Source organism: Argopecten irradians, chromosome 10, assembly GCF_041381155.1.
Source record: "Argopecten irradians isolate NY chromosome 10, Ai_NY, whole genome shotgun sequence".
NCBI classification, from domain to species: domain Eukaryota; kingdom Metazoa; phylum Mollusca; class Bivalvia; order Pectinida; family Pectinidae; genus Argopecten; species Argopecten irradians.
In genome coordinates, this window is record NC_091143.1 from 24,088,734 (window position 1) to 24,101,416 (window position 12,683).

A 12,683-nucleotide genomic window follows, 5' to 3' on the forward strand; every position below is an offset into this window, starting at 1 on the left:
ATACAAATAACAAACAGGTCACATTGCTTTAATGACAGCTCTAGACCTATATTTAATGTAGAACCTTCTATATTCTATCTACCTGGTAAAAGACCTAATACCAATATAGAACCTTCCATATTCTATCTACCTGGTAAAAGACCTAATATCAATGTAGAACCTTCTATATTCTATCTACCTGGTAAAAGACCTAATATCAATGTAGAACCTTCTATATTCTATCTACCTGGTAAAAGACCTAATATCAATGTAGAACCTTCTATATTCTATCTACCTGATAAAAGACCTAATATCAATGTAGAACCTTCTATATTCTAGTATCTAACTAGTAAAAGACCTAATATCAATGTAGAACCTTCTATATTCTAGTATCTAACTAGTAAAAGACCTAATATCAATGTAGAACCTTCTGACAGTCTACCTGGAAAAAGACCTAATATCAATGTAGAACCTTCTATATTCTATCTTCCTAGTAAAAGACCTAATATCAATGTAGAACCTTCTATATTCTATCTACCTGGTAAAAGACCTAATATCGATGTACAACCTTCTATATTCTATCTACTTGGTAAAATACCTAATATCAATGTAGAACCTTCTATATTCTATCTACCTGGTAAAAGACCTAATATCAATGTAGAACCTTCTTATATCCTATCTACCTGATAAAAGACCTAATATCAATGTAGAACCTTCTATATTCTAGTATCTAAGTAGTAAAAGACCTAATATCAATGTAGAACCTTCTATATTCTATCTACCTGGTAAAAGACCTAATATCAATGTAGAACCTTCTATATCCTATCTACCTGATAAAAGACCTAATATCAATGTAGAACCTTCTATATTCTAGTATCTAAGTAGTAAAAGACCTAATATCAATGTAGAACCTTCAATATTCTAGTATCTAACTAGTAAAACCTAATATCATATGTAAAGACCTAATATCAATTGAACTTCTATATTCTATCTACCTGGTAAAAGACCTAATATCAATGTAGAACCTTCTATATTCTATCTACCTGGTAAAAGACTAATATCAATGTAGAACCTTCTATATTCTATCTACCTAGTAAAAGACCTAATATCAATGTAGAACCTTCTATATTCTATCTACCTGGTAAAAGACCTAATATCAATGTAGAACCTTCTATATCTATCTATACCTAAAAGACCTAATATAATGTAACTTTTTAAAAACCTAATATCAATGTAAACCTTCTATATTCTATCTACCTGGTAAAAGACCTAATATCAATGTAGAACCTTCTATATTCTATCTACCTGGTAAAAGACCTAATATCAATGTAGAACCTTCTATATTCTATCTACCTGGTAAAAGACCTAATATCAATGTAGAACCTTCTATATTCTATCTACCTGGTAAAAGACCTAATATCAATGTAGAACCTTCTATATTCTATCTACCTGGTAAAAGACCTAATATCAATGTAGAACCTTCTATATTCTATCTACCTGGTAAAAGACCTAATATCAATGTAGAACCTTCTATATTCTATCTACCTGGTAAAAGACCTAATATCAATGTAGAACCTTCTGTATTCTATCTACCTGGTAAAAGACCTAATATCAATGTAGAACCTTCTATATTCTATCTACCTGGTAAAAGACCTAATATCAATGTAGAACCTTCTATATTCTATCTACCTGCAACAGTGGTAAAAGACCTAATACAAGTAGAACCTTCATATTCTATCTCCTAGTAAAAGACCTAATATCAATGTAGAACCTTCTATATTCTATCTACCTGGTAAAAGACCTAATATCAATGTAGAACCTTCTTATTCTATCTACCTGGTAAAAGACCTAATATCAATGTAGAACCTTCTATATTCTATCTAGTAAAAACCTAATATCAATGTAGAACCTTCTATATTCTATCTACCTGGTAAAAGACCTAATATCAATGTAGAACCTTCTATATTCTATCTACCTGGTAAAAGACCTAATATCAATGTAGAACCTTCTGTATTCTATCTACCTGGTAAGACCTAATATCAATGTAGAACCTTCTATATTCTATCTACCTGGTAAAAGACCTAATATCAATGTAGAACCTTCTGTATTCTATCTACCTGGTAAAAGACCTAATATCAATGTAGAACCTTCTACAATTTCTATCTACCTGGTGAAAGACATAATATCAACGTAGAACCTTCTATATTCTATCTACCTATAGGAGATTTCAGAAAAGATGGCGATGACGTCACACAAAGGTACATCCAGGCGCTCAAAGGTACAACTCCGTATATCTGTACTGGTGGGAACACAGCCGCTTCGATGTTTGTTTACATTTTATTGTAATTAATAGTACGACAATCCGAGAATTGTTGCTTTATCTTAATTGCAAAAGGTGTAAATAAAAATATGTAACAATACTATATAGATATAAACATATGGTATTCATATATTTTACGATGTTTATACTCTATTTTCGACCGACACGAGAAAAAACACGGCGGCCATTAGGCCTATGTATAACATTGACAGAATATTGCAAATATGAGCTTGAAATTACAAATTAAATTCCAAGTTCCGCAAATATCGTACTGAAATTTTAATAAGCGATTACTGTTTTCTTAGTCTTACTTGGTAAAACACCTTACGATGTGTGATTATGACCAAGTTTGCTTTCGTAGATTACCCCAAGCGCACGGCAGCCATTACGTACAGTGCTGCCGAGATCTCGAATTTCGTCCTTTTTCAGAGTCACAAAATTACGTATTCTGGATAACTTTTTCGTCAGAAATATTGGAATTTAGTTTATGACATACAAATGAATCAGTCTATAGTTACTTTTTATCATATTTTTAAACAAAACTTTTAGTATTTTAGGATTTTCGAAGCCGTGCGCAATGTGTTGTGGTCGGCATTTACATTATTACGATCTGTATTCATAAATCTAAATGTAGTCTATCTAACATGTATTCGAATTATTTAAAAGTAAAATCACTCGAATTTGAGACTTCACTTAACAGCCCATGGAATAAAAGCGACTGAATTTAAAAAATAAACTTTACAGCATTAAAACTGAACGATTTCACTATTTTATTTTTCGAGATATCGCGATCGGCAGCCATACTTTACGTAAACAAGTACATTGCGTATAGTAGATCTGCATATAAGTGTAACACAGTGGTTTATAGCATTCCTTTAAAACAAGATATACATGGTAAAGAACGAAACATATATCTTTTACAAGTACTTATTGAGATATGTGTTGGTAATTACGTATTTATATTATTAAATTCCCAACTATGGGCTGTGGCCTGAGGTGATCTGCCAGCGAAACCATGCACGAGCGGCCGTGGTCTGGCAAGGTGGTTCACATTTCGTTATATTTAATAGTGTTGTGAACAGCTTTTTCATGTATAACAGAAACATTACACAATAAAATCAATTATCCATTCATAACTTTTTCACAACATGGATTTCTACCTGTGAAGAAAAAATGGGTACTGTGACGGCCCGACACCGCTTCGCAAGCTGGCTTCAACACTATATCTACATAAATATATTTAGCAATAAACAATTGTAAATATAAAAATGTAAATGTCTGTAACCTCTGAAACAATAAGAAACAATTTTAAAATCGGAATTTGCAAGTATGAATGTGTATACTTTTGTCAAAGTATCGATTGTGTAGCAGGGATGTACGTGTCTGTTATTGTTTTTATTAGTCGCCATACTGTGTTTGTACCTTTGAGGACCCGGATGTCAACTTTCTGTGACGTCACGCCATCTTTTCTGAAATCTCCTATAGTAAAAGAAGAAATTACATAATTTATTCTGATCTATTCCATTCTTAAAACGGCAGTACAGTGTCTACATAACCCACTATAAAACATTTCTGGAAGGGTACTTGTCTGTTCGTAATCTAATAACTCTCTGTCGCGGATCACTCCTCGGAATGTCGGATCTAACAGTACAAGGAGCATTAGGTTGACATTTACCAGAGACATATATCGGTCTCAAATTTATAATCCATGTATCGACTTCAATGTGAAATTTTCCTCTCCTTCTATCCCCTGATGCAATTGTATCGATTTTACAAAAGTTTACAAATTCCTCCAAAATATATCTGCTCCAATGGGAACAGTGTGATATTGAAAAATATAATCACATTTTTTTCTTTCTTTTTCTAAATAAAGTCATAGAAAAAAATACTGTAACTTAAAGATGCTCCACCGCCGACAGAGCATAAGTGGTGTTCATCATTTGAACAATAATTGGTGTTTAATTGTGTATATATATGCCTAATTATAATATAAAATAATATAAAATAATTTATTTCGCCTTTGGTGCATGCGCAATCATTACTTCATTCCATATAGGATATAGTGTCACAGAATTTTTTCGGAATGCAATTAATTATTTTTCATATTTTGAACTTGAATTAAAATTAGAAGCTCAAACTTTTTAACGGTAGTAATGGTGTAAAGTAAGTAACTTTTGTAACTGAAGAAAAATACTAAATCGTCTGCTCCTGTTTTTGATTGTGAAAAAATACCATTTGTCAGCGGTTGAGCATCTTTGAGAGATGATAAGCAATTGTTAATGACATCTTGAGGAAGCATATAAACAAATTTGAAAATAAAAGGGAATTTCTGTAAGTCTTTCACAAAACGAATCTATTAAATATCGATTTTTTTATCTGATTTGTTTAATTAAACAAGTTTATCTGATGCATTTATCTTATCAGCTTTTGCCTTTTAGTTTGTTTTTCTCTCTTTTGCTTTCCCTCATCCCATTTTTCCTATTTTTGACCTGATATAGATCTACAATGTTTTGCTTATGATAATTTTCCACTGCCTGCCTTCAGCAGCAGAAGAAGCCAGTATACCTAGTAGACCTGAACTAATACAATTGATCATATTTTCAGCATCATCCATATCACCTCCTGATGTGACACTTGTGATCTTCTTTCATAAGGAGACACAAACAACTATTCCAGTACCATTTCGCCACACTGCACTAAGACCTGGTCCATTTCACAAGCACTTCCTGTGAGATGGATTCTGAATCAGCGGTAAATCTATATACCTCTATTGATAAGGGGGCAATTTCTGATTAACATGGGTGCTGACTAGTCATGTAGAAAGATGGACAGTCAGATCAGACTGTCCGCAATTTCTGCTGCAAAATAAACTAGATTGGAGAGTTTGTGTGGACATAAATAGAGACAGATTTTGATGGTTTTGTTTTCTTTAAATCTATAGTATTTACCATAAACAGTTACCTGAAGTATTAGGTAAAAAATCTTATCTAATAATGAAGAAACTTAATGACATAAATGGTTTAAATCATGTAAAAACCTTTCCTGTTTACCTGGTAGTAAGGAAGAATTTTTGTGAGAAAACACAAAATTGATTTGGCTGATTCCTGGTCCTTTGCTTGGCCTATAACTTGGATTAATGTTCTCTCTAGGCTTGTTTTCATTGGTTGATATTGGACACTTTGCTGTGGTTCCAACAAAACAAACTTCATGAAGGGTGCAAGCAGTTCCATCGCACTCAGTCGCACACTAAAAACAGAAAATTAGACAATAATTTGTTCAAAGCTTTTAATCTTTTTGACCAGTGACCTTGAATACAGGTCAAGGTCATTCATTTTAACAAACTAGGTACCGGTAGTCCTTTTACCCAGCATTGACTATAGCTAGGCTTCCTACTTTTTGAGAAAAAGTTGTTTAAAGGGAAAAATAATTGATAACGGACAGACAATGGATGTCACACCACATTATTACCCCTTCAGGCAGGTGAGCTGAAGAGCTTAAGGTCAAGGTCACTCATTTGAACACACTTTTAAGTTGCCCTTCATGTTATTGTACACCAAACACTTCTGTTCTAAATCTAATACGGAGTAGATGTTTAATAAAGGCCAGGGCCTCTTACTTCAGGAGTTATTTCAAGATTTTAGCATATTTGACTGAGTGACCTTGTTAGATCTTCTGCTCATTTATCTACTATTTAAATATCTAATCCATGGGCCTTTCAGTACATTATTGGTAATTTTATTAAAGGTTCACACATGGCGCACAACAATGAATAAAGCGTGATGTTATAAAATCATCCTACACCTTCGGGTGACGCTTTCAAGTCAGATGACCCCAACAGATATCTAAAGAAAAAAATATATTTCAATGAAGTGTTTTGAAATATGTGGTTCTTCATTTTCCCAGGAAATCAAGCAGACATAATTTCGCTAATAGCATTTTCACTAGATGAAAATATTGCCTATCAGTTACATCATAAAACCTATTGCACTGCTTTATGTCTAGACATTTTAACCCGTTTCTGTAAAATCTTTGGTAATTAAGCATAATGTTTAGTCTAGACATGTTTAATTACCTTTGGTTGCCATGACAACAGAGACAGTACACCTGGTGCTGTAGGAGTGGCCATGCTTCCGGTCTGTTCATCAGAACTGTGATGAAGGGGTGAGGTGGGCTCCTGGAGGTATTTTGAAATCCATATATCATACGACAAACAAGGACAATAACTCTAGATAATAAAATATATTTAAATAACCCAGTGTCCAAATATGTATAATTATATGGATATGTATATTTATTCCAGGATGAGAAAGTTGTCTACAGTATTTCTTTATCAGAAAATGTCTTTATAGAGTTATTGCTTTTTTTAATCATCATCAGATTTTTGTCTTGATGAAGGAAAATCATTGAAGGAAACAATGGAATCACATTAAATCTTTCAAAGTTTGAATAGTCAAATGAAATTTAACCCCATCAACTTAATATTCAAGATCATTGTAACCTATAGCAACATTGCAGAACATATTAAATTTACACGAAACAATCATACTTTATTTATAAGATTCAATCTTGCTTTGGTCAAGTTTATGTTGAATTTGTTTCAAGAGCAACTCAATTCATCACCCCATGAAATTGACCAAAGCAAGATTCAATCCTTATATTTCAATTCAATCATATTAGATTTTTTTTAAATTTGTATTAAAAAGTTTTGCGAGTCTGTGGGTTTGTGCAACAAGGAGAGACGTAAGAAATTAGTTCCTAATTAGAATACAACTAACTAAAATAAATAGAACAAATATTACATTTTGTCATACAATTATTTAGAAACAATTGTATTATCAATGTAATCCTGATGAAACATCAATCATTTTCAAAAGATTTAGAAATGATTGCAAAAACTGTCTGCAGTAGCTGCAGAATGATAATGTCTAGAGTATGTGATACAATTGTCTCCCGCTTTGATTCCAAAAAGAGGAATCACTGTAACGTGGACTGGAAAGGTTCTAGTGGTTTATGTAACCTTTAGCATTGATACAAGTTAAATAACTGATTAAAGGTAAATCAACACTCATTGACTTTTATGTTGACGTTTAGGCTTCATCATTTGTTTGTAACAGAAACGTTCTAACGTAGTTTCGACACACATCACACAGGGACATGGTACATTTTATTCTTCTTCAGTAGGCAATGTTGCTTAACTTGAACAATATACAAGAGTCATTAAAATGATAAAAGGACACAAATGGATCCGATAGACCCAATAAAAAAAAAAATCACACACACAAAAAAAAGTACACGTCTCACTTCTACTTTGCTGACGTGTGCAAAAAAAAAACTAATGCTAAAAAAATGAGAGTTCATAAAAATATTTTTAAAATTGTAGAAATCTGTACGTATCTGTATATTTGCACTTTTTTAAAAATCATTGCTGTTAAGATCTAGGCCTAGGCTAGTAGGAAATTATGCCTTCTTAGGCAAAACGTAGGTCTTGTTGTGGAAACCGATGTTAAGATACCCAAGTTCATGAACAAATGAAACAGTTTTTTTTAGGTAGTTTAGTTGAGTCCAACATCAGTGAAAATTGAAATATTATAAGTTGACCATGAACTATCATGGTAAATAGAAGTTATGACCCAGACCAATCGTTTTAGAAGAACCAGCTCAATTAGAATGATCTCCCTTTATCTGATTAGGAGGCCTATCTAGCTACCGGGGCCTGCGAACTCCCCACATGTAGTGACACTTAATGTTTGGAATTAATATTTGTTTTTAATGGCTGAAATTTTGACCTTCTTGTGGATCATGCTGTTATTATAGCTTGGGTACAAGGATATTTTGTTCAAAGCAAATCCTCATCAAAATTTACTTCAGCTTAAAATCAATGATGTAGCGATAACCTTGTTTTGATGGACAATCTGAATACCTGGTATATCTATCTACAGGTTCTAGGTAGAGATCAGATTCACAGGTGTTTAATATTTAATACACTTTCTCAACATTTCTGCCATCATTTCAGTCAGAAAACCAACAGATAGTGTTTCATGTTACCAAATATATCGGCCATTTCAACGGTTTCTATTGTATCATTCATCTGAACATCACAATCAAACCTTGGTAAGATTTGATCTTTGACCTTTGTTTGCTTAAAGGTTAATCATGTTCTACTCTTTTATATTATACATGTCTCTTTTGACTTCTTCATATAGACCTTAAACATTATAGTTTGTATAAATCACCCATAGATTTGAACCATATACAACATAGTTTGTATAAATCGCCAATAGATTTTAATCATATATACTATGGTTTGTATAAATTACTCACATATTTTAACCATATACACTATGGTTTACAAAAATCACTCTTAGATTTCAAACATATGGTTGTATAACTCACCCATATATCTTAACCATATACACTATGGTTTGTCATCCATAGATTTTAACCATGTACACTTTAGTTTGTCATCCATATATTTCAACCATATACATGTAAACTATAGTATGTCATCCATAGATTTTAACCATATACACTATAGTTTGTCATCCATAGATTTTAACCATATACATGTACACTTTAGTTTGTCATCCAAAGATTCTAACCATGTAAACTATAGTTAGTCATTCATAGATTTTAACCATTATACATTATGGTTTGTCATCCATAGATTCTAACCCTATACACTCTGGTTTGTCACCCATAAATTTTGACCATATACACTATAGTTTGTCACCCATAAATCTTAACCATATATGCTATAGTTTGTCATCCAATGATTCTAACCATGTACACTCTAGTTTGTCAGCCATAGATTCTAACCATATACACTATAGTTTGTCAACCATAGATTTTAACCATATACACTATAGTTTGTCATCCATAGATTTTAACCATATACACTATAGTTTGTCATCCATAAATTTTAACCATATACACTATAGTTTGTCATCCATAGATTTTAACCATATACATTATGGTTTGTCATCCATAGATTCTAACCCTATACACTCTGGTTTGTCACCCATAAATTTTAACCATATACGCTATAGTTTGTCATCCATAGATTTTAACCATAAAACTAAGATACCATAGAGGAATCACATCAATGTTAACCTTGTACCAGTTATCTGGCCCTCTTTACTTTACCAGAAACTTTTCTTCAGGTTTCCATCAACCTGCTAAGACTGATTAGGTTTAATGTCTTCTCTAATGCTTAAAGCTAGGATATAATATCAACTTGAACTTTTGCATTCCATTTAACTGTAAGAATAAAACATGTTAAATGTTCCAAAAGGTTGTCGTCTTCAGTCGATTTCACACAGACATATAACTTTGAATTATACACAGACAAGAGATCCCAGAGGAATCTTGGCGACCACCAAAGAATGATCTACATCTGACAACAGAAAGAGGGATCTTTTCTCTGCTTTTCAAACTTTTATTACATACTACATATGAAATTTGAGACAGATCCTGTAAGTACTTTCTGAATAATATAGCGATAACTAACTTCAACTATCGAAATCCTAGATGGCGTCCTGTCAGCCATCTTGTTCACCAATTGGTCCAAAAACGCAATATGCACAACTAGACCCCTAGGGGAACCTGCACATTAAATTTGACACAGATCCCTTCAGTACTTTCTGAAAAATACCGGAAACAAACTTCAATTGTCAAAATCCAAGATGGCCACCTGTCGGCCATCTTGTTCACCAATCGGTCCAAAAATGCAATATGCACAAATAGAACCCTAGGGGAACTTGCACATGAAATTTGAGACATATTCTTTCAGTACTTCCTGAAAAATAGTGGAAACACAATTCAATTGTCAAAATCCAAGATGGCGTCCCGTCGGCCATCTTGTTCACCAGTGAATTGAAATCAAAATGCAATATGCAACACTAGACCCTAGGGGAACCTGCACATAAAATTTGCGACAGATCCTTTCAGTACTTCCTGAAAAATTGTGATAACAAAAATTGTTAACGGAGGGAGATGGCTGTAGTGTCAATGTGTTCTGACATATAGCCTATAGCTGTGAAGGTGTTGTGGTAGTAAGTCTGAACACCTTAACCACTCAGCCAATCAGCCTATAGCTGTGAAGGTGTTGTGGTAGTAAGTCTGAACACCTTAACCACTCAGCCAATCAGCCTATAGCTGTGAAGGTGTTGTGATAGTAAGTCTGGACACCTTAACCACTCAGCCAATCAGCCTATAGCTGTGAAGGTGTTGTGGTAGTAAGTCTGAACACCTTAACCACTCAGCCAATCAGCCTATAGCTGTGAAGGTGTTGTGGTAGTAAGTCTGGACACCTTAACCACTCAGCTAATCGGTGAAGGTGTTGTGGTAGTAAGTCTGAACACCTTAACCACTCAGCCAATCCGCCTATAGCTGTGAAGGTGTTGTGGTAGTAAGTCTGGACACCTTAACCACTCAGCCAATCGGTGAAGGTGTTGTGGTAGTAAGTCTGAACACCTTAACCACTCAGCCAATCCGCCTATAGCTGTGAAGGTGTTGTGATAGTAAGTCTGGACACCTTAACCACTCAGCCAATCAGCCTATAGCTGTGAAGGTGTTGTGGTAGTAAGTCTGGACACCTTAACCACTCAGCCAATCAGCCTATAGCTGTGAAGCTGTTGAGATAGTAAGTCTGGACACCTTAACCACTCAGCCAATCGGCCTATAGCTGTAAAGGTGTTGTGGTAGTAAGCCTGAACACCTTAAAGTTGTATTGCTGCTAATTTCACTGTAACGATATGTAACTTAAACATTTGATATTTAAACATTGACATGTAACTTGATGATTTAGCTCCCCAAAAGCATATGTCGACCTATAAGAGAGCCGAAATCTAGGAATCATATGTTCCTGGTTTTGAATAAAGCGCCTTCAATCACCACCATGTTCAGTGACTTCGGGTTTTGTCGGATTCCTAATCGTATCACGTGACTGACGTTCGACACGACCTGCACGTGATGAGCCAGGTAACTAGCGTAAGCACACATGTGTTTGTTTACGTTTTCCTTCTGGCCTATATGAGCAAATCATGCTAGTATATGTCCACAGATTGAGTATTTGAAACATCCAATTTACACATTACCGTAAAATGTTGTGTGTATCAAATATTGTAATGTGCGAGCATTATTTTCTTTGCTTTTATACTTTTATAATTAAAGATACTTCCAGTGCTGCAACTTTATAAAAAGTGGTAAAATTAGAAAGTTTAAACCTCAGGCAGACGGAGAAAAACATGTATAACACTTAAACAGTTTTCACTATGACCAAAAGAGCGAAAGTTATAGACCATACAACTTTAACAACTCAGCCAATTGGCCTATAGCTGTGAAGGTGTCGTGGTAGTAAGTCTGTACACCTTACCACTCAGCCAACCAGCCTTATATAGCTGTGAAGGTGACAAACACATGATTTTATGATAAATATGCAGCAATCCAGAACCTGGTATAGTTGAAACTTGTCTGTGTAAACTACCTGCCTGGCACACAATTCCTGACAGAACATAAACACCAAACTTTCTGCCTGTGTTCTTTTTTACCAGATAAATCAGAATGCTACATTTGCTGGAAAATCACTCTCTCCAGAACAGAGAGCAAGTTAATGTTTGTATAAGAAAAGTTATCACTATATCTACTGCAGACCAATGTTTTCAGTCATACATCTTCTACAACACTTTCTAGTTCTACATTCAGAACATGATACTCAAAGTTGAAAATTTACATCTGTGTCAATCTAAAGACTTTTTATCAAGATATGTTAAAGTAAGTATTTAGATAAGGAAACAAAAATCTCCGAGTGGCTATAAGGAAATTGTCATCAGACTAGAGATTGCCTTTACAGCTGTCAGTAACGCACCTGAACACGCTCCTGGTTTTTACACCTGTAAATATTCGTCCAGTTATCTGTCGACTTCAGCAGTCACTCTTGTTTAGCTTTGCCATAGAAATCACTGACACTATCTACAACTTGATTCACTGAATCCTATTTACAGCATACAGCCTATGTGTGTTTATGAATCCTAGATTACATTTCTATTGGTATTCAGGTAAAAACATATTTTGTAAATTAAACAACAGGAAACTTAATTATCTCATTTTGTTTTTTGTTTTTAAATAATTATTATCAGTTTGACTTGGTCTCCTTTTGAAAAGATAAAATAACCGAACTACATCAGATCTGTTAAAGTATTTTTTTGCACAAGCTATGCATCTGTACCTCCATGCTTAATATATAATGGCTAAATTAGCTACTCAATCAAGGTTAATCGGATAAACCTTGGACCAGTCATTAACATTACCACCTAGAATCTAATTAAACTGTGTTACGGCTGACTGATCACCAGCTAACAGGTGCTCTAACCATGTCAATACACAT

At 34.0% G+C, this 12,683-nt stretch overlaps 1 protein-coding gene across 1 annotated transcript in view; it reads right to left on the minus strand.

Annotated features, from left to right (window-relative positions):
• The window catches only part of LOC138332616 (focadhesin-like), a 315,742-nt gene that overhangs the window by 82,382 nt on the left and 220,677 nt on the right, over positions 1-12,683 (minus strand). Inside the window, exons 6-7 of the mRNA XM_069280615.1 lie at positions 6,372-6,473; positions 5,350-5,545 (exon numbers count right to left, since the gene is read on the minus strand). Coding sequence (XP_069136716.1) covers positions 5,350-5,545; positions 6,372-6,473 — 298 coding nt within the window. The remainder of the gene's footprint in view (positions 1-5,349; positions 5,546-6,371; positions 6,474-12,683) is intronic.